Source organism: Grampus griseus (genome assembly GCF_964374135.1).
Source record: "Grampus griseus genome assembly, chromosome: 6".
In the NCBI taxonomy this organism is placed as follows: domain Eukaryota; kingdom Metazoa; phylum Chordata; class Mammalia; order Artiodactyla; family Delphinidae; genus Grampus; species Grampus griseus.
In genome coordinates, this window is record NC_139000.1 from 19,716,601 (window position 1) to 19,742,689 (window position 26,089).

At 50.5% G+C, this 26,089-nt stretch overlaps 1 protein-coding gene across 1 annotated transcript; it reads left to right on the forward strand.

Moving 5' to 3' along the window:
• The first annotated feature begins 10,066 nt into the window (after nt 1-10,066).
• On the forward strand, nt 10,067-24,157 carry AMBP (alpha-1-microglobulin/bikunin precursor). Its single transcript, XM_082656652.1, has 10 exons — nt 10,067-10,296; nt 11,505-11,647; nt 13,213-13,289; nt 14,255-14,371; nt 14,850-14,951; nt 15,722-15,768; nt 21,204-21,285; nt 22,393-22,560; nt 22,887-23,060; nt 23,773-24,157. The coding sequence occupies exons 1-10, from the start codon at nt 10,180-10,182 to the stop codon at nt 23,802-23,804; spliced, it is 1,059 nt and encodes a 352-aa protein (XP_082512778.1). The 5' UTR covers nt 10,067-10,179; the 3' UTR covers nt 23,805-24,157.
• The last annotated feature ends 1,932 nt before the right edge of the window (nt 24,158-26,089 follow it).

Consider the following 26,089-nt stretch of genomic DNA (forward strand, 5'->3'; position numbering starts at 1 on the left):
TTGCATCCATCGTCTGGAACAGTGCTTGGACCTGCCCACAGGCCTGGCCTGAGAAAAATCAACTCCGACTGCCCCCACCCCACTCCCCAGTGCCAGACCAAGCAAGAAAAGACCCAACACTCTTTTACCCACCGCTGTGGAAACTAGCCCAGGGAATGTTCCCTAATTATGCCCTATTTTCCCGGGGGAAGTAAGTAAGGGCCCAAAGATAAAAGCAAGGTGTCTACAGGCTACACTTGAGTGTGCAGTGTGACCTGGGGCAGGCTCCTGGGACTCTCGGAGGCTTCCCCACTCCCAGGGCCCTGACTCCTGAGCCCCTCTCTGCAGAGCTGGGCCCTGAAGCTGGGTGTGTCAGGGTCATCCCTGGCTGGAGCCCCCAGTGGCCACGGATTGAAAGGCAAGACCTGTGACTGTGAATAGAGGTGTTTGTAGAAGGCTGGAGTCCATGGAGGCAGAACCCAGGGTGGTGGGGTGACAGCCAGACACCACAGGCACCGGGCCAGGCAGGGTGGGCGGGTTCAGTCCGTAGACGGAATGACACAAGTTCAAGTCTCAACATCATCACTTACCACGAGTGATCCTGGGCAGGTGACTTAACTGCGCTGGCCCGAGTCACCTCATCTGCAGAATAGATACATGAATAGTAGCCCCTCATGGGACAGTCATGAGGATTAAATCCACTGACATTTGGAAAGATTTTAGCACGAGGCTTCGCCTGTTGCGGGTAATTTAGCCAAAAGCAGCTTTTAGTCGACGTGACAGTTTGACAGAATTGACAATCTGGGTTCCGAAACAATTTGCTCAACAATTATTTAGTTGAGAAACAACTTTGGGCCAGCACTGAACAAAGCATAGGAAGCCTTACCCTCAACACAGACAAGAAACAAGACATTGGGCAAAACACATGGGAAGTCAGATAGTGATAAATGCCATGGAGCAAAACAGAGCAGGAGGTCCATCTGTCAGGGCGGGTGCAGTTCTATATAGGGGGGTTAGGAAAGGTCTCACGCAGGGGACATTTGTGCAGAGACCTGAAGGGTAGAAGGAGGGCAAGCCGGGCTAATGCCGTAAAGCCACTTTTTTCTACTCTAGGTGCTTTTGATGTTACATCAGCCTGTGTGGCTCGGCAGGTTTGAGCCTGGGCTCCTCCGTTCCCCAGAGGCCTTTTCTCACTCTAATGTGGCCCTGCTTGCTGGGAGGTCTCTAGCCTCAGGCAGAGGAGGCCCCTAGCACTGAGCGTGAAAGCTTTCCTTGGCTGCCTTGGGAAGAATGGACAGGGAACACCCAGGGGGACCTTGGCTGTTGCCGGTTCATTCTTGTTTGGATGATTCCTTCTCCCACTGGAGCCACTGGAAAACGATTTTCCGGTTTCCTGGGTCCAGCTCAGCAAAATCCCTACTTACTTTCCCAGAGATAGATTCAGGACTCAAGGTGATTAGTCCCCACTACCCCCATCACATGAACCATGCGTCCATCTCCCAATCGGCATCCTTACTCAAGAACTGCAGCTTATCCAGAATCCCTAACCCTGGAGGAATTCCATCGGACCCCAGTAATGTATCAAGACTCTTCAAATCCTGTGCTTTTAACTGAGAGCAGTAGATTCCACAGGAAAGCTTTCTACAGAATGCCGGAATTGGAGGAATTTCTCCGGCCCCGTGAAATAGGGTAGTAGTTCTCCAGGACTGTCCAACTTTGAAGAGGAGCTCTGGTACATTAGAGTTGGGGGCAGCTCTTGGAAATCCTGAAGCACTGGAGGAATTTCCCAGAATTCCAAATCTCTAGCAGAGTTCTCTGAAATTGTAAACGTTTGCGTAGAAGTTGGGAGGGATTCTCCGGAGTCTTTGGCTGGGGGTGAGGATGGTCACCAGTGCTTGGAAGGCCATCATTAGTTTCCAGAATGCCGACAAGTCTAGAGATCAACCTAGGTGTCTGGAAGCCTGGCTGAGTTCTCCAGATCCTTGGGGACTCCAACTCTTAGCCAGTGCAGAATGGGGAGCATGGCTGAAAGCATTACGGTAGGACAAGAGAATCTTCAGGAAAAGCACTCCTGTGGGTGCTTGTGTTTAAGAGGCTCTAAGGTCTCCTCTCGATGACCAACCCTAAGATAAACCCCGAGAAGTGGAGAGAACATAAAAGTTTATTCCAACCAAAGATGCAACTGCCCAGAACATCTTACCCACATCCCTCTGTCTGCTTCAGCCTTCTCTCGCATCCTGCTTTCTCCCTCTCTCTGCTTCAGCCTTCTCTCACATCCTGCTTTCTCTCACTCAAGGTCTTTCCTCCCTTTGTCTAATGACACATTTGCCCCAATTCATAGTTATTCAGTTTTGTGCACAACAGGTCGATTTCAACCCCTTTGAGGGATATTTTGTGTCCTCTTACGTTTTCCATTGCCATCTCCTTGTTGAGCTTCCAAAGACTTGTCTTCCTTTATTTTAAGCAAACAAACGTGGCAGAGCGGGGTTGGGCAGGTGGGGGTGGTCTTGCTATGAAACAAGGAGCAGCAGCTACTGGAACTTGTAAACAAGTTGATGCTGTGGTTGGAGACCAGGACTGGCGTCAGGAGATCTGGGTTCTAAGCCTGCTCTGCAACAGACCTACAGGTCCCCTGGCCATCACTGACATCTGTACTTGCTGGCCAACAAAGAAAGATCTTTAATAGTTGGCCATAGGTGTCTTCCTCACGAACCTTCCTTCAGCCCCTGGCTCTGATCACACTATCTCTCACTCATCACACATGAAGGTCAGGCCTGGTCTACTAGGCATGAGGACACTGGCCTGAGCTTGAGCCACTGCTCTGTTCTCCAAGAGCTTCCAGCCAAGTGGGGGAAAAGAACAATCAAAGTGACAGTTGCTCTGCAATGGAATAAATAATAACAATCAACAAATTTATCTGTCGCCAAGCATCCTTCCAGCACTGGCCATGTAGTAATGCATTCATTTCTCATAACAACTCCGTGAAGTGGGTACTACTGTTATCCTCATGTTACGGTGAGGAAACCGAGACAAGAAGAGGCTCAGAATTTTCCCAAGGTCACACAGCTAGTAAGTGGCAAAAGTTGGATTTGTTATAAGGTGGTCTGGCTCTTGAATAGATGATTTCAACCATCATGCCAAGTGCCACACAGTAGGACCACAGAGGAAGGGAAAATAGAGGAGCAGTTTTTATCCAACCAGGAACCACTGAGCAGAATAGAGCAGCCTCCTTGGAGAAGTCAGTCTCCATCAAATCCCAGCACAGCCCAGCAAAGCCAGACCATACAGAGGTCTTTAGTGAGGCAGAGAAATGGACTTCCCAAGCTATTTTCCCCCATGTAAGAAACTTCACCACCTCCGAAGATAAAATAATTTTTCACAGACTACCCAATGAAGGAGGATTCTGTGCAGCCTAGCCAGAAACGAGAGAATTAGAAATGGACCCCTGCAGTCCCGCTTTTATGTGGCGCACAGGGCTCTGGGTGGTCTCCAGGCTATATAGAACCTTGTCAAACCCATCCTCTCAGCCTGTCTGCCCAGCTTATGGCTGTGGGAACCTGGGCAAGGTGGTTAACCTCTCTGAATCTCAGTCCCCCTCTATAAAGTGGGGATACGATTGGTTTACACGACGAGAAGTTAATGTGCTCATGGGGAATGATACGAGGATTAAAAGAGTGAAACTGTGTAGACGGTTTAGGACAGAGCCTGGCATGTGGTCAGTGCTAAATACATACTGGTTGTTATTACTATTTTTATTACTAATGAATGCTTTCAGCACAAACATTCTACCAGTCCTGTTTTCCAGGAGAGGAATTGCATCAATATCTGGACTCTGGTTATACAGACTCATGAACTTGACATCCAGCTCTGCTGACTCCTTCCTGCAAGGTGCGCCTTCTAATACGGATTCTTCCAGGGAGAGAGTGGCCATTCAGGACTGGGTCACCCAGTGGAAAATCCAGGGAAGTGTTCCCACTGCCCTTCCAGGGAAGCTGACTGGGAGAGATTCATTTGTCTTCATTGAAGAAAGGCCAGTGGGACCTTCCAAGGAGTCTGGCTTGCCTCGTGATTTCAGAAAAGAGCTGTTTTAGTCCCTCCAAGGATATTGGGTGATGTCAACTCGGTCAGCCAGGAGTCGGGCAGGCCTCCTGAGGTCTTGCTTTAATGCAGGACAGATAAGACCAGTCTGCAAAGAGTAGGAAAACGCCTGTGTCCTCTTCCTGAATGCAGACAGGCCTTTGGAAGTTTATTCCTTTGGGAGCCCTTTCTTCTGGGGTACAAAGGGAGCCAGGCTCTGGGCCACAAGCTCTGTTCCAGGGGCAGCTGGATCTCAAGAACACTGAGCTCCAAAGTGTCTCACTTTCTGGGCTGCTTCTGCAGGCTAGGAGTCTACACTGACAACATCTAAGGGCACCCTCCACCCTGCGCTATCATTTCTTATTTGCTGAGCTCTCTGCAAGCAGCAAGAACGTGACATGTTGCTCATCATTTAATTCTTCTCCACCCCTATGAGCTCTTATTAACTCCATTTAACAGGGGAAGACTCAGGTTGAGAAAGTTGAAGTCAATTAAGATCAAACAGGCAGGAAGGGGTCGCAGCCATGACTGGAACCCAGGACTGTCTGGGTGCAAAGTTCAGTTGCTCAACCGTCACACTGCTGGACAAAGCCTTGGGGATCCTCCCAGCCACGATACACAGACTAATTCAAAGTCGGTGATGCAAGGGAACAGGTATCTTTGCCTTTTAAGTCGTGCCAATGAGTATCCCGGTCACTCGCTCATTTGCTCATTCATTGATCGTGATTCAAGGATTTGGCCATGGTGATTTCAATCTCCCAGTCTCCCTCAGCTGTCTTCTAGTTAGGTGGTCCTTTTTGGGGGTCTGACCTACATTTCCACTCACAGTTCTAAGTCAGTCAATTAGTATGTGGTTGTTGAGCACCTAAGTGCCCAGCACAGTGCTGGGAAAAAGGGAAGGGTCAGGTCTCATGGGAGAGACAGAGCATGCCCTTGGCCAGGGAAGGGAGAACCAGGCTCACTCCTGCTGTGAGGGGTCCAGTGAAGGGAGACACCCACCCCTCTGCTCCAGGTGTCTGAAAGAACACAGCCAAGGGCCCACTGTTTATCAGGGGACAAGGGGCTGGGAGGCCAGCAGAGTGACCTGGGTGTCAGGGAGACAGATCTGGGTTTGGATCACTACTCACTGGCTGGGTGACCATTGACACTAGGTCACCTGATCTCTCAGCCTCAGTTTCCCTATCTGCAAAGTAGGACTAGCATTGTAGTAAAATGATTGAACCTTAACAGGAGGATTCAGTAAGCCATGCTTGTAGAGTGCTCAGCGTGGGGCCTGACACACAGTACGAGCTTAATCAAGTGGTTATTCAGGTTATCTCCGCCCTTGCTGTCTTGGCAGCGACTCCCAATTCTGGTTCATCAGGAGAACTGAATTCACTGGGCAGCGAACGATTTTTCAAAGGGCCCCATCTAAGCATCCAGCTCTGGGGATAGGCGAGGCAGAAGCTGAGTGTTTTACACTCACCAGGGGGGTGTAAGCAGGCTTGGGGCAAGGAAGGCTGGGTTCCAGCCCCGGTTCTACCACTTCCGTGGGCCTTTGCTCTAGGCCTCTGCCTCCTGCCTGTACGGAGGAATGGGGACAAACCCCAGTGGTCTTTCTAGAACTTCTCTGCTGCCCTCTAGTGGACACGGGATGCCCACACCTTCTTGCGTGTAATTTCTGCTGTGTAGGGAGCTCTTACCTGGTGCCACGCACTGGGCTAACTGCCTGTGACGACATCGATACCTCCGGCATGTACACTGGGGAGCACTTTCACAAATGTCCCTCCTCCAGTGCTTACTTCAGCCCTGTCACGTGAGTTATTTTACCTTCATTTGGAGGCCCAGATGAGGAAGATGAGGCCAGGGAGGGATAGGACTGCCCCACAGTCACCCAGCAAGTCACGAGGACCGGAACTCAAGTCTCTGGGTGGCCTGGCTCTTTGGGACCGGGGTGGGGAGTGAGGAACAAAGCCTAGACAGAGCTGGGCAGTGAGAAACACCCCTTCCCCATCACTGTCATGGCGTCCTGGTTGCTACCGCCTCCAGCTTCCCCATGAAGGGATGGGGCTGTGGCTCTGAGTCTGAGGGAACTGGGCAGGGTCAGGCACTGGGGCGAGGCCCGCAGCTGGATGCCTCCTTGTGAGGAGGCGAGGTCTCCCTGCCACCCTCTTCCACCATGAGCAGAGGAAGGCCCCAACCTTGACCACGTCCACCCATGTCTTTGATGTCCCTGCTTGTCCAGTTGCTGGGTCCCAGTGTTGCGGCCCCTTCCTTCTTCCTGGCGAGTCTCTAGAGAGTTGCTTTCCTGGGCCTCCCACTTGCACAGCTTCCTCTCTCACCTCAGCCGATTTTAAAATCTGAAAGCACTTCTGTTTTTTTTTTTTTGCGGTACGTGGGCCTCTCACTGTTGTGGCCTCTCCCGTTGAGGAGCACAGGCTCTGGACGCACAGGCTCAGCGGCCATGGCTTATGGGCCCAGCTGCTCCGCGGCATGTGGGATCTTCCTGGACTGGGGCACGAACCCGTGTCCCCTGCATCGGCAGGCGGACTCTCAACCACTGTGCCACCAGGGAAGCCCGGAAAGCACTTCTGAAAACTCTCTAGGGCTCCCCACATACTCCAGATAACAAGCAAGCCCCTTGACCTGGCGTCAGAGTCCTCCCTGCTGGACCTCAGCCACCTCCCCAGCCTGGCTTTCCCCACGTGTCTCTGTCTCCCAAGCTGCAGACCTATGGTTTTGCTTGTTTGCTTGTTTTTGCATTCCAAATACACTTCTCTCTGCATCTTCCTCCACTAAGCCTTCGCAGCTGCTGTTCCCTCTGTCTGGAATACCCTCTCCTCCTCCAACCCCACCCTCGCCCCACGCATGCGCTTTTGTCTGGCTAATTTCTACTACTCAGGTCAAAGTCTCTCCCCTGGCCTCTGCTGCTTCCCCCATCACTGCAGGGACCATCCTGTCTTATTACCTTCTTCTCACTCCCCTGCCCCCCATCCTGGCAGGGAGAACTGGGGAGTCTGTCATGCTTTCCGTCCTACCCTCAGCACCGAGCATGGAGTGTATGTTTGGTGAATGAATGAGTGGATGAATAAATGATGGGGGAAAGCCTGGGCACTGCAGTCAGGCCTATTTGGCCCCCAACTCGGCCCCAAGCTGGGTGACCTTGAACAAGTCCCATTCCTTCTCTGAGCCCCAGAGTGTTCACCTGAAACAGGCCTCTATGCCTTCCTGCACACTGGGCACCTCTGAGGCTCAGCGGCCTCTTGCACAGGCAGGACCTCGCCCTCCCCTTGAAATGGTTCTGGGACCTGGCCAATTCCAGTGGACACTTGGACCCCTGGGTCCCCTAGGAGGACAGGGGCCCCAGAGCCCCGATCCTTCCACCCCGATGGCCAGAAGGGGAAGAGGGGTCAGTACCCCGGATCACTGCCGGCCTTCCATCCTTGGGCCCAGGGTTAATTTTTAAAAAGCAGCTCAAAGTCCAGGTGGGCTTTGGCAGAGTTTGCTCTCTCTGTTTGCTCTGGTTAATAATCTGAGGAGAGCAAACATCGCTGGAGGCGGGAGAAGAGATCAACATCCCGGGCCCATCCTCTGGGCCTCTTCCCACCCACAACCCCCCCACACTGCATCCCCCCACCCTCAGGAGAGGCTGTGTGGCTGGATTAGCAATCCTATCCAAAGGAGGCCGGATTCTTCCACACCCCCGTGGACCTCAGGCTTCCCCTGGGGCCAATGGGATTGACAACCCTAATAACGTAGACCCTCTATGAAGATCGGTCGAGCCATCACGGTACACTGTACGCAACCTTAGTAGGGTGGCACTGCTCCTATTCATGATTCATTGTTATTTTTTCATTCTTATATCAGGTCTGGTCTCTCCAAAGACAGACCTCCTGAGACCATCACGCAGGTGAGGCAGTGGACTGTTTAAAGAGCACTTTCACACACATCGCTCACTTGACCTCTTGGCAGACGCGTCAGGGATTGTTTTCTTCCATTTACAGGTGAGGAAAGTGGGCTTCAGAGAGCGAAGGCCATACCCAAAGTCATGCAGAGCGAGTCAAGACTTCTGGCTGCCAGTTGTCTGCACCCCTCTTAATTCAGACTCTGCCTTCTTACTACCACCACGAACCAAAGCATAAAAGCCTGCGAAACTTGGTGAACAAGAGGGAAGATAAGTGTTTCAGAAATCTAAGCCAAGATACTTGCTATGATTAAATTTGTCATATGGCTTTGAGCTTCCTGGCAGCCAAAGTGAAAAGGGAATGTCATCACTAGCCAAGCTGCCAGTGACAGAGCAGAGGAAACACATTCACTTATTATGACTAGAGACACACTTGTTCCTGATACTGGAAAGATGAATGTATTGATGACTCTTACAGAGGGACATGACTCACCAGTTGTTGGGGCAACTCTGTGGGGGAACTGCCGGATCCTCACATGAGCAGGGGTCTTTCTTGTGGACCTGCCTGTCTGAAGGGGTCATTCCCAGCTGTAGCAAGGAGGCTACTGTGTGTGTGGAATGTTCTGTGCCAAGGGCAGGGAGGAAATGAAGACAGAAGTTCTGACCACTGGAGAAGGGCTCTTCCTAGAGAGGGCCTGCAGTATCACTGGCAAGAGTTTGCTCTATGGAGACAAACAGACCTGGGTTTTTAAAAAATTCCCATTTAAATATTTTAATGCAATGGATACTGTCTAGTTTCCTAAGGCTGCCATTAATGAACACCACAAACTGGGTGGTATAAAACAACAGAAATGTATTTTCCTCACAGTTCTGGAGGTTACAAGTCCAATACCAAGTTGTCAGGAGGGCCGCATTCTTCCAGGAGGTTCCAGGGGAAAATCCTTCCTAGCTTCTGCCAGCAGCCCTTGGCTTACTGCTGCCTCATTCCAAGCTCTGCCTCGGTCTTCGCGTGGCCGTCTTCCTTGTGTGTCTGTGTGTCTCTGTATCAAAATCTTACCCCCCACCCAACTTTCTCTTATGAAGACATCAGTCCTTGGGTTTAGGTCCACCCTCCTCCAGTATGACCTCACCTGAACTAATTATGCAAATAAGGCCACAGTCTGAGGTCCCGGGTGCACATGAATTTGGGGGAGACACTATCCAACCTGTTACATACACATTTCGCTCTTACCATTGCCGGCTACTGTCCTAGTGCTTTACAAGCGTAACTCCATCAACCCTCGTGACAATGTTCTGAACCAGGAACTATTATCCCCATTTGCAGATGAGGGCACGGAGGCACTGAGAGGGAAAGTCACTCACCTAAGGCCACACAGCCAGTGAGCGGCACAGAAAGCAGTCTGGCTCCCGAGTCCACGCTCTCAGCCACCACCAGATGCTGCCTCTCCCAGCAATGCTGCTTCCCAGCTGGGAGACCCTAGGCAAGTCACTTTACCTCTTGGAGACTCAAACGCCCTACGTATAAAGGGGAGTAATAGCACCTACTTGATGGGGTTGTTGTGGGGATGATCAATTCCGTGGCCGGTGGAAAGTGCTGGTAGACAGCTGGCACACAGCAGGTGCTCGCGGAATGGAAGCTGTGAACACCATCATCATCATTTCTACTATTATTTGCTAGGGCTGTGGGAAGCCACGGCTCAGAGAAGGAACTCTGGGGACAGGACACCCGGGCTCTCGTCTGGGCTCTGCCACAGACCTCCCTATTGTCTCTGCTAAGTCACTTCCTCTCCCCGGGCCCCAGTTTTCTCATCTGAGAAATGGGCCAGTCAGGCTTGTCCTCCTGGCTCACAGGTGGAACGACCCAGCGGGAAGGGCCAGGGGCTGCCCGTCTCTTCATCCCACCTGGGACAGGTGAGGAGTTTCTGGGGAAGCCTTCATGGGGCCTGAACCTAGCGCCCGGCTGCACCAGGACCGGGTTGCATTTGGCCAGCAGCTCCTCTGAAGCAGCCACCCTGGCCCCTCGGGACCCTGACCCCGGCCTGGGCACTACAAGGGATCGATTGGCCCTGGCCTTGGGGCCCTGATTGGTCCCGGCTGAACAGAGCAAACAGCAAGGTCATCTACAGCCACAGGCCCGTTCCCCAGCCCCAGTCCATAGCTGCCTCGTGCAGGCAGGTGGTGGCTCTCCTGTCCCCAGACGGAGCCCGTGAGTGACACCCCAGGCGGAGGAGCCCGGAGCCATGCAGAGTCTTGGGGCCCTGCTCTTGCAGCTGACCGCCTGCCTGGCGGTGAGTGCCAGCCCTGTGACGACGTTGCCCGACGACATCCAAGTGCAGGAGAACTTCGACCTGTCTAGGGTAAGGCTGGCCTCTCTGGCAGCGATGGCAGGGTGTCCGAGCGGCTGGGCCTTGCTGCGGGGGAGGGGCAAGTCCTAGGCCCCGGGCTCTCAGTCTCCGCATCTGGAACTCCACGCGTGGGTCCCTCAGGGCCCTTGCTGCTGCCCAGACTCTCAGGGATCTGCTGAAGCTACAATTCCGCATGCACCGTTCTGTGGGCCTCCAGGCTGACATTCTGAGTCAAAGGTCCTCACGTCTGAACCTGCCCTCTCGGGTTCCCAGGGGAACCCATGCTCTGATTAGAACCCACCCAGAAAAGGCTCGGTGCCGACCGCTGCCCTGCAGCCCCCAGCAGCACCGAGGTTTTTGTGACCCTCCACCCCGCAGCCCTTCAACCTTCAAGTCCTCACCTTCCTCGTCGTAGCATCTCTGTTAGCCCGTCCTGGGTCCTCCGCCCTACGTGTGGGATTATGGGGAGATGAGAAGCACGACAGAGGTCAGGCTGGTGGGATTAAGAGGCCCAGGCAGGGCGCTGTGTGTGGGGAGTCTGCCCTCCGGCCCCAGCTCTGCCCGAAGCGCTGGGTGACCTTGAACGGGGCCTGCCCCTCTACCACCATCCTGGGTTCCGTCAGACCCTTGTAGCCGTGCTGGCCTGAGGACTTTGCTTATGTTCAGGGATGAGGAACGTTGTGGAGGAGAGGCGTGAGGAGAGGGCCTCTGGTGGTCAGGGATGGCGAAAGGTCTGCGGGGACCTGAGGGCCCTTTCAGGAGAAAGAGGCGGCAGGCTTGCCCTGGGTCAGACGCAGCTTAGGGAAAGGAGATACTTTCTGACACGGAGGTATGGGCTGTGTGCAAGGTGGTGAGCAACCTGTCCCCAGAGGAGTAGAAGACAGGACTCCTGCTTTTGGGGAGCGGTGGTGGATGATGACCTTAAGGCTTGGAGATTTGGACCCCGTCCAGGTGAGCAGCCCAGATCCCACATCTCAGCAGAGTCAGGTCCTCTGCCAGCGAGGTGGGGCCCACCTGCACATCTCCGTCCTAAGCTGGCCGCGATGCCTGGAGTTCCTCCATCAGGGCTCCATCCTCCCTGGAAGCCCTGTAGCCTCCAATTACCTGTAAGACAAGGATGATCACTTAGGAGGAGAAGTCACTGAGAGGAGGGAGGGGGACAGATATCCTCCAAATCTTCCTCGAGGTCCAGATCCTCAGAGCTTGTGGCTGCCTCCTAGATCTACGGGAAATGGTTCCACGTGGCCGTGGGTTCCACCTGCCCGTGGCTGAAGAGGTTCAAGGACAAGATGACCATGAGCTCGCTGGTGCTGGGAGAGGGAGCAACGGACAGGGAGATCAGCGTGACTAATACTCACTGGCGGTGAGTGGGGACCCACCTCCACCCCACCCCCTGCCCTGGCTTCAGTCACCACCCCATCCTAGAAAGTGACAGGTCTCCACTTCCAGCCAGGACTCGGCCCTGAGCTCCAGACCTCTCTGCTGCCCTCCACCAGGGCAGCCCTTTCTAGTTGTCCCACCTCCACCTCAAGGGCAACACCCCCAACACTGTGCCTGCTTTCCAACCTGCTCTTTCTCCTTGGGTGCCCTTAGTTCAGTAAGGGCACTTCTCCCCCGCCCCCATCTCGGAAAGCTGCGTGGGAGGCGGCTGTCCTAGACTCCTCTTTCCACTGCCACGGCCATTCGATCCATCATCAAGCCCTGTCCCTGCCCTTCCTAAATCCCTCCAGTCTGTTCACTTGTCTCCTCTTCACCGCCACCACCCTGGACCAAGCCACCACCCTTTCTTTCCTGGTTGTCTACAGTAGCCTCTCTACACTTCTCCCCACCTCTAATCGCCAACTTTCCATCCAATCCTTTCGTCACCCAGCAACCAGAAAGACCTTTCAAAAACTCAAATCTGCTTAAACCTTTCCAGAGCTCCCTATTGCCCTTGGGAATAAAATTCAACTCTTCAACGTGGCCTTTCAGCACCCCCTGCCCCCTACCCCCAAGCACTCACTGTTCCCTGCCCCACTCTCTGCCATGTACTCTGTGACCCACCGAAGTGGACCTTCTTCCAGTCCCTGGGACCCTCCATCCTCTGGACCTTTGCATTGGATGTTTCTTCTATCCAAAAACCTCTCCCCACCTCCCTGCGCTAATTCCTATGGATCCTTCAGGACTCAGGTTCTTTGTCACTTCCTCCAGGAAGTCCTCCCTGACTCCCCCCAACCCAGGTTGAGGTTACATGCCTTCTTCTGTGTTCTCAGAGCACCTCGGGCTCCACCCCACCCCTTGTGGCAATTCTCACACTGACTGTATCTGCCCCTGGCCTGCCCACCCACCTCACTCAATTATAAGCTCCATGAGGGGACAGGGTCTGTCCTGCCCTCCTCTGTATCCCCAGCATGTAGCACAGTGCCTGGCACATAGATGCTGCTCATTAAATATTAACAAGATAAATAATAATCATAGTAACAATAATACCTAATAAGTGCATAGTGTTTACTCTAAGCTTTTTGCATATAATATCTCAGTTGATCCTCACAACCACCATGTGAGGTAGAAGCTATCATTATCCCCATTTCTCAGATGAGGAAAATGAGAGAGACAAAAAGTAATACATGAATTAATGTGTTAATTCATCATTCTGACTTCATGGTGCCTAAGTCTGATGTGCAGATTTGCTTAAGGAAGTTGATTTTTAGTGCTGGGTTTACCAAGACGTTAGCATGGATTAGTTCCTTTTTATCTCTGTCCCTCTGTTCCCTCATGTGAAATTTGTGTCTCCCAGGGCTGGTGTGAGAATTAAACCAGATATTTGGAAATGTTACTTTCCAAATTAAAAAAAAAAAAAGGCATTTAGAAGGACCCTGCAGGAGAGTGGGGTGTCAGGACCATGGTCTCTGCCGGAAGTTACCTTCCTTTTGGTTTGTTCATTTCCAGGAAAGGTGTCTGTGAGGCGATCTCTGGGGCTTATGAGAAAACAGGCACTGACGGAAAGTTCTTCTATCACAAACCCAGTAAGTTGAGTCAAAGGAGACATCTACAGTTCCCTCCTTTGCTAAAAGATACCTGCTGTCTTAAGCTCTCTTTCCTTCTGCCTCAGCCCTCTCTGCCCCTACAACTTTTCCTCCCACTTTTCTGCAGTCATCTAGCCTCCCTCCAAATTTCCCCCTCCTTCTCCTTCTCTCTCTCCTTCTTTCTTTTTCTCTCTCTATCCCTCCCCCCGCCCCTGCCCTGCCATGCACGTGCTCATCCAGAATTTGAGTGATGGTGCTGAATGCTAAGGATAACATCAAGATTTCATCAGTCCTCGTGTTAGGCATCTGCAGTCAGCTGATAAAAATTTGCTAGGCATCTACCATATACAGTGTGTGTGGTGCCAAGTGATAGAGGGACTTGGACATGAATTTAATCATTAATCCAGCAGATGTTTACTGAATTTGCTCTATGCATCAAATAATCATGTCAGGGGTTGAATGTTTGGGGTTGGATAAATAAATGAGTGAGAGAATTAAAAAATGGTAAGTGAATATAAGTATGATGGTAGATTAGTGGGGTAGTCAATCAATCATTTAATAGATAAATTGATGGATTAATGGATGGAGGAAAGAAGGAAGGAAAGAGGGAGGGAAGGGAGGAAGGAAAGAAGGAAAGAAGGAAAGAAAGAAAGAAAGAGAATGAAAGAAAGAAAGAAAAAGAAAGAAAGAAAAAGAAAAAGAAGGAAAAAGTAAATGGATGAATTTATGGATTGATATATGATGAGGATGGATGGATGGAATGATGGTGGTTGAATTAATGATGAATATATGGAGGAGATGGATGGATGGAGAGGGAGAGAGTGAAGACGGATAATAAATATATGGAAGGGATGGGTGAACAGAAGGATGGATGAATAGATGATGTGTGGGTGAATAGGTGAAGGATCTCAGGCTAGAAACCTTCTGACCACTGATCTTTTTGTCTTCCTGAATCTTCCATGCAGAATGGAACATCACCATGGAGTCCTATGTGGTCCACACCAACTATGATGAGTATGCCATTTTTCTGACCAAGAAATTCAGCCGCCGCCATGGACCCACCATTACTGCCAAGCTCTATGGTAAAGGCCTGGAACATGATACACTCGTTGGAGCTGGGCGTGGGAGGAGACCCGGGATTTAGGGAAATGGAGTGGGGAAGAGCAGGGAGTTTTGCTTTTTCCTTCTGACAAAACTCCAGTTAAGGGAAAGGTGAAAACATTTACTCTCCCTAGAGGAGGTAGAGCTCCGTCTCCCATTTGAGGTAGAATCCTCTTCTTTTGATCTTGAAAATTCCAGAGAATTCCAGAGCCTTCGGGTTCTTAAAAGAACCAGTGGAAAGAGAGCTGTGTGGGGAGTTGGGAGACCCAGATGGGGAGCCTGGGAGGGACACCTCATCCTCTTCTGGGGCTGAGGTTTCCATAAGGGTATCGAAGAGATGGAATTGGGCCAACAGTTTTCAAACTTCCCCGAAATGAAACTTCCTGGGCAAAATAACCTCAGGCCCTGATGGCCCAGGTACCTGTGGTTCTAGGAGTCTCCCCTGCTTCCTACTTGCAGGACGGGAGCCACAGCTTCGGGAAACCCTGCTGGAGCAGTTCAGGGAAGTTGCCCTGGGTGTGGGCATCCCTGAGGACTCCATCTTCAGGATGCCCGACAGAGGTAAGTGACACCTCCACCCCACCTCCCATTTCTGATGCCCGTCTTATCCTTCACGACCCCCAGAGCACATCTTCCCAGTCCCTGGGTCTTTCCCATAACCCTCTGAGATAAGCTGAGCTATGATCCCCCTCCCCTCTTTATAGAACAGGCAGCTCAGGCCTCTGGATTTGCTCCAAGTCGCACAGAGCGTACCTGGCGAAGCTGAGAGTAGACCCAATTCAGCGTTCCCTCTGCTGCCACCTGTCTAAGTTTGGTTATAGCCAGAATCCATGGCTACCTCTTGGGAGGCAATAGAGTGTTGGGGTTAGGAGCCTGGGCTCTGGAGTTAGAGCACCAAGGTTCAGATTGAGCTGGGTGGCTTCTGGCTGGTCACCCTTCCAGAGCCTCATTTCCTCGTCTGTAAAATGGGGATAATAATGCCTCCTTTAGAAGTTGCTGTGAGGAGTCAATGAAATAAAGCAATTAAATACAATAGCGCCGCGCTTGGTGTCTAGCAAGTGCTCAATAGATATCAACCGTGAAATGCTGATTGTGGGTGGAGACGATGCAGGTTGTGACAGTGGTGCAGCCACCAGTCTATCACTTTTCCAGCAAGTGACCTGCAGCAAGCCGTGGGGGTGGAGCCGTCCATGAAGTGGGCTAATGCACAAGACAGGTCCCAGCGCACGTCCCGCCTGGCACGTAGTCGTTAGCTCTATGGAACAAACAAAGCCTGTCTGGGTCTGGGATGTCTGGGTCTCATTCCCTCTCTCTCCTGTCCTCTGCCCTAGGTGAGTGTGTCCCTGGGGAGCAGGAACCAGCGCCCACTCCACTCTCGGTGAGTACCTCTGCCCCCCACCCCATCCCCACCCTGCCCACTTAGGCCCTGCTGTGCTGGTAGGTGGGGTCGTTGAGAGAAGGCAGTGATGGGCATGTTCTGCTATTGGGCTAACTGCTGCCCCATCTGGATGTCACTTTCCTCATCTGTGAAACGGGGTAATTACCTTTACCTTCCAGGTGTTAGAATCCAGTGACATGTTAGAAAAGGTCTTAGCATAATGCCTAAAAGCAGTGACATACTCAATAATGAGATAATGATACTCGATACGCAATAAATGAAAATAAAGTCAATTGATCCCCCAAAAACGCAAATCCGAGAGCAAAGCAGCTCTCCTGTGCTGACTTTTGATTTGCGGGGCTTCCTTCTTCTGTTTTATTTTCCTGCCTTTTGCCATATTAATTCTTCATTCTTTCTTTCTCTGATTATTTGGAAATTATATATCCTAATTTAGTCTACTGCTGTGTGTGTATATATCTATATATGTGTGTGTGTATATAAGTACATATATACATGTAATATTTATTTTAGAAACATATTCTTGAAAATTTGAAAAAATACAAGAAAGCAAAAAAAAAAAAAGACAATAATGTCCTTATTCCTACATAGAATTAACACTGCTAACATATTATTTGTTTGCTTACATATTTTTTAGAAAAAAATTACCATTGTTATTATAAAACTAACATACGATCAATATAAAGAATCAAAACAGTGCAGTAGAAAGGTATAAAAAATAAGTTTTAAAAAATTCCACCACCCAACACCTACCAACAGTCACATTACTCCGGTAATTTGACCTGCATACACCTGGAGAGGGGCAGATAGAAGGAAGGTTGGATAGATAGAGGAACAGATTTAAATATGCTATTATTAAATGGAATTACATTACAGATGCTATTTCTAAATTTTAAAAGGCATTCCTTGTAGTTTTACTCGAATTTAAAAGGGCCCTGGGGAATTCCCTGGTGGTCTAGTGGTTAGGACTCCACACTTCCACTGCAGGGGACCCGGGTTCGATCCCTGGTCAGGGAACTAAGATCCTGCAAGCCGTGCGGAATGACAGGGGAAAAAAAGCCCTGAAGTTTGAAAGTTTTAAAAAAAACTTCAAATAAATATTTATTATCCACAAGAGATTTACTCCTTAAAGAATGCTCTAGATAAAGTCAAGGTTATGAACTAATATTTAAGAGGCTGGCATCGCTATGGATACTTTTAGAGAATATCTGCTGTCTGCAGGATTTGGAAGACAGACATCCTCACTCCCAAACTTGGTTCCATCTTCTCTTCCCTTTTGCTTTTACGTTGTCCAGACTGATACCATCCCCATTCTGCTCTGTCACCACGATTCCCAGACATCTAGTAATAGTTCTGTATTTTAGTGGAGTCTACATTCACCCTTAGTGAATATAACACAGCTTCTCCATTCCTGAGTTATTCTTTCTATTAATCTCTTAGTGCCATTTTTTTTTTTACCAAGTGCTGTTTTCAAGGAAGGTTCATGGGTGTTTTAATCCCAGAATTCTTCCCTGTTTGAGAATGTCTGCCCATTTCCTTCCTCCTTGAAGGGTATTTCGCTTGAGTGTCAAATTCTAAGGTCATGTTTTCTCTCCCTCAGAAGAAGCTCTGTGTGCACTGCTCCATTGTTCTTCCACACTGATGACCGCGGCAGGGAAGCCTGAGGCCAGCCTGCTATTTCTTCTCCTTGGAAGCAATTTGTTTCTTCTGCTCAGATGCCTGGACAGACTTTCTCCTTGATAAGAAGTCAGCATCTTAACAAGGACATGTCTTGGGGTTGAGAGTCTATATCAAAACTTCCTGGAATACACCGTGCTCTTTCCTTCCACAGATGACATTTCTACTGTATTTCAGGAAACTCTCTCTCATGATATGGAATTCATATTCTATTCGCTTTGCGGAGTTTTGCCATCTGGCGAACACTTGTTCTCTCATCCTGGAGCATCTTTATCCTCCATCATGCACTAGCTTTTCTCAAATTGCTTTTATTTGCATCCACTGGGACTGTCTCGTCTATGAAATCTTCTATTTAGCAGCATCTATTCTTTCTGCTCCTCACTATTCCTAATTTATTCACGAGCCCTGAACCGATGTTGTTTTGCTTCTCAATTTGTTTATTTAGGCCTGGGTTCTCTCTTCGTCTTATTCTGTCAGCGTTTACCATTTCATCTTTGAATCTTGTCTTAATTCGTGCATGTTCTTATTATGTAATTCCATAACTTGAGGCCAAAGAGGGATTTCCTTCTGCTTCTTGAGTTATGTTTTCTTCTAGGTTGGGTTCCCTACATCAACATACATGGACGGAAGAGACAAAGGGAAGATCGGGCAGAGGCAGAAGAAGAGCTGCAGGGCAGTCACAACAATGGCTCAACCAACCCTATAGGGAGCTCTGGAACCAGGACCACCCTTGGGAGTTGTCCCATGATGGGGCCAAGGGACGGAGCCTTAATACCCTATGTTGATCAGTCTGGGAAGGGAGCATGACCTTGAATGAGAGGGCTCCCTTAGCTGAGGTAGTCTCCAACAGGGGCTGACAGTGGGTAGCTGGGAATATAAATCCATTGCTGATGGGAGGACTTGGCAGTTCACGGCCATGTCCACCACTGGACTCTTGGGCTCTTTCTCTAGTTCAGGCTACTTCTTCATTCATTTCTGAAGTGGGTCTGCATAGTTTCTGTATCACTTCTTTTTCTCTGACTCCTGCTTAGTCCGTTTTAGATAGACTTTCTGTTTATTCTGATATGGTGGCGTGGAGGTTTCATTTATTCCTTGGCTCTCTTCCTGCAAATATAAGTCCCCTCCCACCCGAACTTAGAGTAAGGTCTGGGTTTTTTGTGTTGCATCCACTTTTCTGAAGTCCAGAGCTGGTTGGAATACACTCGCTTTGCATTCTCTTTGGAAGGACTGATAAATACCCTATGGGGATTCATTCCACCTAGTCGGGGCTGGCAGCAAGGTACATCTGCCCCCAGTGACACCCCCTGGAGCATTGACTGTGTAGCCCCAGAACCTTCCCTTAGAAAGAGTCAGGCTCTGTTTTCCTCTTTTTTTCCCCAGAAGTCATTTTCACTACTCCTCTATCAGAAGAGGAAGAAGATAGGGTTCCCCACAGTTTTCTTCTCTCAGGACTTGGGAGTATTAGGGAGAGCTATCAGAAATTTGATGACTTGCCAGGGCTGGGAGTTGGAGGGCAGGTCAGGAGCTGAACCTTGCTGACCTTCCTGTTCAGCTCCAGATTAGTGGATTGAGAGCTTTAGTTTTTCCTTTAAATTGTGCCCCTTTCCTCATTTCAGTGGTGTTGATCAATACTTGGGGGCTGGAATTTCTGAATTCATTCTTTGCTGATGGCTCGGTATTGGAGAGGGTAATTTTGAGGGAAATTTCTATCTGCCATCTTAATCCAGATCTCAGCTGAATCTATGCTTCTTCATCCATGTCAAGAATGAAACAATAGGGCTTCCCTGGTGGCGCAGTGGTTGAGAGTCCACCTGCCGATGAAGGGGACACGGGTTCGTGCCCCGGTCCGGGAAGATCCCACGTGCCGCGGAGCGGCTGGGCCCGTGAGCCATGGCCGCTGAGCCTGCGCGTCTGGAGCCTGTGCTCCGCAACGGGAGAGGCCACAGCAGTGAGAGGCCCGCGTACCGCAAAAAAAAAAAAAAGAATGAAACAATAACTGATGACTTCCCTTGCAAAAGAGAGAAAGGCAGCTTACTTTTTATTTCTTCCTTCCAGGCTTCCCACATCCTCATTTTTGTGGATATAATCTGAGATTGATGTTTATATTTTCCACCTTTTGTTTGGAGAATTACTTTTAACATTTACATTAAGTTGAATGACGATTTTAACAACAATTTAACCTCAACTCTCTATTTTACTGGCTTTCTAGTTTACCATCATTTCTTTTCTACCACATCATGCATCTTCTTGTATTTAGGTTCCCTTCTCAAGTGTTGGGAATATTTCTGTAAGTAATTTTTTTCTGGAAAGGTACATGGTGGAGAACTATAGGATCTTTGCATGTCTGAGAATATCTTTCTGTGTTTATATCACATGATCAACAGCCTGGTTGAGTGGAGAATCCCTGGGTTACAACCTTTACCCTCTTACAACCTTTAGATATTGCTCTGCCGCTTCTGTTATTAAATGCTCTCGTTTACTCTGAGGGCCACTACTAGGCTCTTTATCCTTTGTCTCTAGGAAATGTCGAGATAGGACTCTTCATTAATTTTCTCTCTTTCCCTTTGAGCCCTTATAATTGAACAACTCAAGTCTCTCTTCAACTTGGAAAACTTTTCTTCTATTATTTCTATATTGTTTGCCTCTCCTTCTAGAATTCCTATTCTGTGAGTTTATTTCTCATAATCTTTAAACTGCAGTTTATTATCCCTACTGTGTGGTTAAATTTAACAAAATCCTTTTCACCTCCAGTAACTTTCTACTTCTCCCATATTATTCATTTGCATAACTGTGGGCTCCTGTTAACGTTGATGCAATGCCATCTCGAATTTCATTGATGGTTTTAGTTTTCTTCTGTTTCTTACCTACACCCTGTGTTTAGTGGAGATATTTCTCCAGCTCAGTGTGATTCTTCTGAGCAGTTGCATTATTTAATTCGTTCCATGATTTTTCTCTTTTCCTTCATCCTCACCAAGGAAGACCTATGTGCAACCAGCTTGAGATGGGTTCTGGTGGACAGTGGGAGTCCCTGATCACAGCTTCAGTTGCACCTTCAAAGGAGAAGGGAAACGTTGAAGGTTACTACAGTTTTACCTTTTCAGATTCCAGGTCTCACCTGTGGGCAGGAAGACTGCCTGATGGCCGGCAGCGTCCCTGCTCATCCTTCTGTAATTGTCCCGGGACTGTGCCTCAGTGGACTCTACTCCCAGAGATCCTTTTGACAGCTTTGGCAGCCTGCCCTGCTCTGCAGTCCCCACCCCCACCCCCATATCTAGGAGTATTAGGGTCAATCTCGGGGTCCCTTCTTACTCTCCACATGACTTTTCCGCTGTAAGCAGTTAACGATGGTCTGGTCAGCCCTTCCTGCAAGTCACTCCCGCTCCCACTCCCTTGTGTAGAAATGCCTTTTAGTTTCTAGTATGGGAATGCTGCTCTTCCCTGGTTCCCAACTCTGGGTTAGGTTTCTTTTCCATTATTATATTTCTCTGGGCATTTCAGCTGGAAGCTGGATATGTAGGTATTGTTCTGATTTGTCATTTCAGACCAGAAATCTATCTTGTGATGCCTATTCTGGAATTCAGGTTGAAGCTTTTGGGAAAACAGGCCATTAACCAATCTAGTAGTGTTTCTGTCTACACCCTGATCCCCAAAGCAAGTGGTTTGTTTATATATTCCAGGGGTATATAGGGGAGCAGCAGTGGCTAGATCCCTGCAACGGCTTCTTCTCTTTCTTCCCCCAGAGAGCCCGGCGGGCTGTTCTGCCCCAGGAAGAGGAAGGATCAGGGGCTGGACAACTAGTAACTGATTTCGGCAAGAAAGAAGGTGATGATCACCCCCCTTTTTTTAATCCCCTTCTGCCACACTCCAGAGAGGAAGGGTCCACAGTTGGCTCACCCCAGCTGCCCTCATCACCGTGAAGTCTTTCTTATTTTTCTGCTAGAATCAAGGACTGAGCCTAGAAAGGGCAAATCCAGTACTCTGCCCTGGGCCAGCGGTTATGGGGGAAGAGAGAGGAGTGTAAGGCATGGTCCCTGAGCTTAGCAAGTCTCAGCTCCACGATGAGAAGCGAGTTCTTGGCTTGTCTGTACCACTAGGTGGCCTCCTAGACGTGGCTTTCTCATCTGTACAATGGGATAACAGCCTGCTGAGCTGCCCTTCAGGGCTGCTGGGGGAGCACATGGGCAAGAACGTGAGAATGCTTTTTGTGATTGATAAAATGATCACTCTCCAAATCTCTCAGCAAACACTGAACCCCGACCCTGCTCCACCGCAGACTCTGCGCTGGGCATTGGGGTCATGGGGACGAACCACCATCTTTTTGGACCTTCTTGTCTAGTAGAGGAGGCAGTCAAGGAAGAAAGTGAGGGACCCAAAAGGGAGGGTCAGCTAAAAGGCTGAGGGAGTTCAGAAAATGGAGGATGAGGTGATCAAGGAGGACTTCCTGGATGAAGGGGAATTCATGCTGTGTCCAGATATGGTTTTAGGAAGGAAGGCATTCTGGCATTCTAGGGGCAGGAATGACGAGAGCAAAGGCACGGCGGTGGGACATAAGGCAGAGGTCAGGCTGGCTGGCATGGGTGCTGGTGAATGTACCATCAACTACTATCCTTACCGAGTCTTTGGGCAGACAAGACCAACACAGGGGATGTTGGGTCTCTGGGTCGTTGGTAACTCCCCATGTTATGGAATGGAATGAGCATGGGTTTTTGGAATCCAGCAAATATGGCTTTGAATTTCAGCTCTATGTAACTCTGGGCAAGTCACTTTACCTCTCAGGGAGTCAATTTCCTTACCTTTAAAATGAATTGAGAATCGTTCCTCTTAATGCAGAGATGAAAACTAAATGAGATGATACCTGTTAAAGTATCCGGCCCGGTGACAGGTACACAGTCAGCATTCAGTGAGCACTGCTGTTCTGCCCCTCCCCAGATTCCTGCCAGCTGGGCTACTCACAAGGTCCTTGCCTGGGGATGATTCAGAGGTATTTCTATAACGGCTCATCCATGGCCTGCGAGACCTTCCACTATGGCGGCTGCATGGGGAACGGCAACAACTTTGTCTCAGAGAAGGAGTGTCTGCAGACCTGCCGGACCGTGGGTGAGTGTGGCCCCACCTCTCCACCTCCCCCTGCGCCCCCCAACCCTGTCCTTCAGACAGACCACCTGCCCATTGAACAGGTAGCTAAGAGAGGATGCTCCAGTGGTGGAATTCCAGGGCAGGTTTCCTGAAGTCATAGGAATTGCACACTTGGGTATGGGTGACCCTCGGCACGTATGCCTTCTTGTGGTCCCATTTCTCAATCTATAAAAAGGGGTCCAGGTGTTGTGGATGAGCAGGGTCCCTGGCTCAGGCCCTTTGATGGGTGTCTTAGGTCAGCAGTCCTAAAGACTTCCAATGCTCTGCACCTCCCTCCCCCTCCACAGAGGCCTGCAATCTCCCCATAGTCCCTGGCCCCTGCCGAGGCTCCACCCAGCTCTGGGCATTTGATGCTGTCAAGGGGAAGTGCGTCCTCTTCATCTACGGGGGCTGCAAGGGCAACAGCAACCAGTTCTACTCAGAGAAGGAGTGCAAGGAGTACTGTGGCATTCCTGGTGAAGGTAGGAGGCCCGACAATGCCAGGCTGGGCCTGGGGGATATCGGGGTCCAGGTGGGGGAGCCCTGGTAGGAGGTGAGGGTCTGGAAAGCTGAGTTCTGTACTCTGTACCAGGTGACCAGCCCATCCACTCTCTGGGCCTCAGTTTCCCACCTGTAAAATGGGGCCAAGCCTGAGGCCTTACCCCAGCTGGGATGGGGCATCTGGGCCCAGGCAGAGGGAAGGCAGGACATGAGTGGGGCAGAACTGGGCTCCAATCCCGGCATTGCCACATTTGGGCTGGCCACACTGAGTGTCAATTTGAGCCTCAGTTTTCTCTTTTGTAAAATGGGACAAAGTACCTACTTCACAGAGCCTCGCACGGTCTACATCCACCTAGCGGCAGCCGTTACTAATAATGGTGGTGATGCTATAATGATAACAGGAATAGCATTCCAGGGAACAGCAGCCGTTAAAGATTTCTGTGCCTTATCTCCCCACTGGGAAAATGGTACCTAAGGTAAATCAGGAGGCAAAAAATCAGATCATTCCGTGGAACGCACTCTGGAGATAATCGAGTCACTCCGCAAGCAGAAGTTTCTGGCCTCAGGCTCCGGCTTAAGCTCAGCCCAAGCTGCCGTCCCTCCTCTATGAGGCATCCCCATCCCCTGACCGTCCCCACCCACAGACCCCTGGACGACCCCACACCTACTCCCCGAGCCTCTCTGTGTCCACAGGGGAGGAGGAGTTGCTGCGCTTCTCCAGCTGAACGGCCCACAGGCCAGAGGTCCACAGGCCACAGGGAGCGCGAGGGCCAGTGTCCGCCCCAGGGTCCCGCGGCAGGTTCCAATAAAAAGCAAATTGTAGACTCCTGAAATCCCATGTCCTGACGATTCATCACGAAGTATAATGAGATGGGGGGAGGGGAGGGGGAGACAAGCTGGGGAGCGGGCATGAGTAACCCAGCTTTCCCCACATGTGAAAAATGTATGTGTTGGCAATGTAATAGAGCTATCTTCAGGACATGAAATTGGCTATGCAAATTATGAAACATAAATCACAGCTCTGTATACAATGGGACTGTTTTGTCTTAATAAAGCTAGAAGAGAAAAGAGGGGAAAACTCTGGGTACTTGTTTCTGGGAGGGAGTTGACAGGGCTCATCAGAGACCCAGGGTCAGAAGAAATCACCGTGCCCTAGTGTGTGCCCAACTGGGTCTGGGTAAATGCCCCACGAGCGCCTGAAAGGATTCCCCTGTCCTTGGCCGCACAGAACCCCACGCCAGCGTTTACTTTGCTCACAGCTGCATCCCCAGCAGTAGCTGCCAGGGGCTGGAAGGCCTCGGGCTGTTTCTCCACAAGGGTCCTGGAGATCCCATCTCCTGGGATCCTTGCTCTGGCCCTTTGCCCCGGAAGAATGGTCACCGCCCTTTGCGCTGTGCCCAGAACAACCAGCTGGCCCTGGACCGGAGCTGAAAGCCCTGGGTCTGGCCCGGCTTCTGCTCCCTGGAGGAAGAGAGCAGGTAGGCTGTCCAGGGTGGCTCAGGCACCAACTTGGCCCAAGCGCACAACTCCGGGAGCCTCCAGCTCACACACGCCGGATTTACAAACATTGGACTTGTAAACACCTCTTTCGGGCTCCATCCACCCAGAGGCCTGACAGCTGCCGCTGCAAGAGTCCAAACCCCAGCCTCCTGGGCTCTGAGGTGGAATGCTGTGTTGAGGGGACGAAACCCAGAGGCAAGGATCTGGGTGGAGAGAGCTTTGCAGCCCCCTTGGTCAGACCACATAGAGATTCCCCGCCTTACGCACCCCGGAAGTCCCAACCTTGGGGCTTCCAGGTTTCCATAGAGAGGACAGTCCTGAGGGACAGCGTTTGTGGGCCTGGCTGGGAGTCACTGGGCAGAAGTGGGTGGGGTCGGGGGTGGGGACACAGGGAGAAGTGACAGGCTCTCCAGCCTGGAACTAACAAATGTCATCACGTCCTGCGTCCATACCTTGCCCCCTCCATGCATGATTCACACATGGGGCTGCCACCTATGGCAGTTGGAAGGTGCCATGCTGAAGAAAGAGATTTTTGAAGGGACCTGAAGGACAAATGCCTAAACCGGACAGTGCAAGCCACAGGTGGGCTGGCCAGCCTCAGCTCAGCTGGTGGATGGGAGTTTGGCTCCTAGGGTATTTTACAGTTCTGAGTTCACCATTAAAAAATGCACCTCCCGGACTTCCCTGGTGGTGCAGTGGTTGAGAATCCGCCTGCCAATGCAGGGGACGCGGGTTCGATCCCTGGTCCAGAAAGATCCCACATGCCGCGGAGCAGCTAAGCCCGTGCGCCACAACTACTAAAGCCCGCGTGCCCTAGGGCCCGCGCGCCGCAACTACTGAAGCCCGGGTGCCTACAGCCCGTGCTCTGGAACAAGAGAAGCCACCAAAATGAGAAGCCCGCACACCGCAACAAAGAGTAGCCTCTGCTCGCCGCAACTAGAGAAAGCCCGGGCACAGCAACAAAGACCCAAGGCAGCCAAAAAAAAAAAAAAAAAAAAATGGACCTCCCATATAAAACTCTAGGTTTCTCAATTCTCTTGAAAAATAAGTTCTGGCCGCCTTGGGCCTGCATCCTGCACCCGAGACACCCCTCTAGCTGGGGCCTCCCCTGTGGGTCACCAGCCCTGCCTGCCACCCTCCCTGGTCCTGAAGGCTTTTATCTCCATGACAGTTACTAAAACTTTCCCTACAAAATCCCTTGGATCTTGTCTTACCCCTCAGGGGTGGGATGGGGCTGAGGCACATCTGTGACCTCCAGTCAGGAGTCCACTCATCCCAGAAGGGACCAGAATCCTTCTCAGCGAAGCGGCTACCCTGATGACTCATCTGATTCTTAAACAGTCTCACCTCAAATTCTCTCTTAAAGATACTGGTCATGCTCATCTCTGTCACAAAATACATGTGGCTGCTTAATAAACAGACATGCTTTTTTTTAAAATTTTTATTTTAAAATCCAGAGGCTGGCCCTTCAGTCGTATGGAGGCTCTGGCCACGCCCTGACCTCATTGGA

What these genes read in the sequence shown, in the direction of transcription:
- AMBP (XM_082656652.1), top strand. Translation starts at nt 10,180, where the DNA reads ATGCAGAGTCTTGGGGCCCTGCTCTTGCAGCTGACCGCCTGCCTGGCG. An exon ending in AGAACTTCGACCTGTCTAGG is followed by an intron (nt 10,297 to 11,504) that starts GTAAGGCTGGCC and finishes GCTGCCTCCTAG; the next exon opens with ATCTACGGGAAATGGTTCCA. An exon ending in CTTCAGGATGCCCGACAGAG is followed by an intron (nt 14,952 to 15,721) that starts GTAAGTGACACC and finishes CCTCTGCCCTAG; the next exon opens with GTGAGTGTGTCCCTGGGGAG.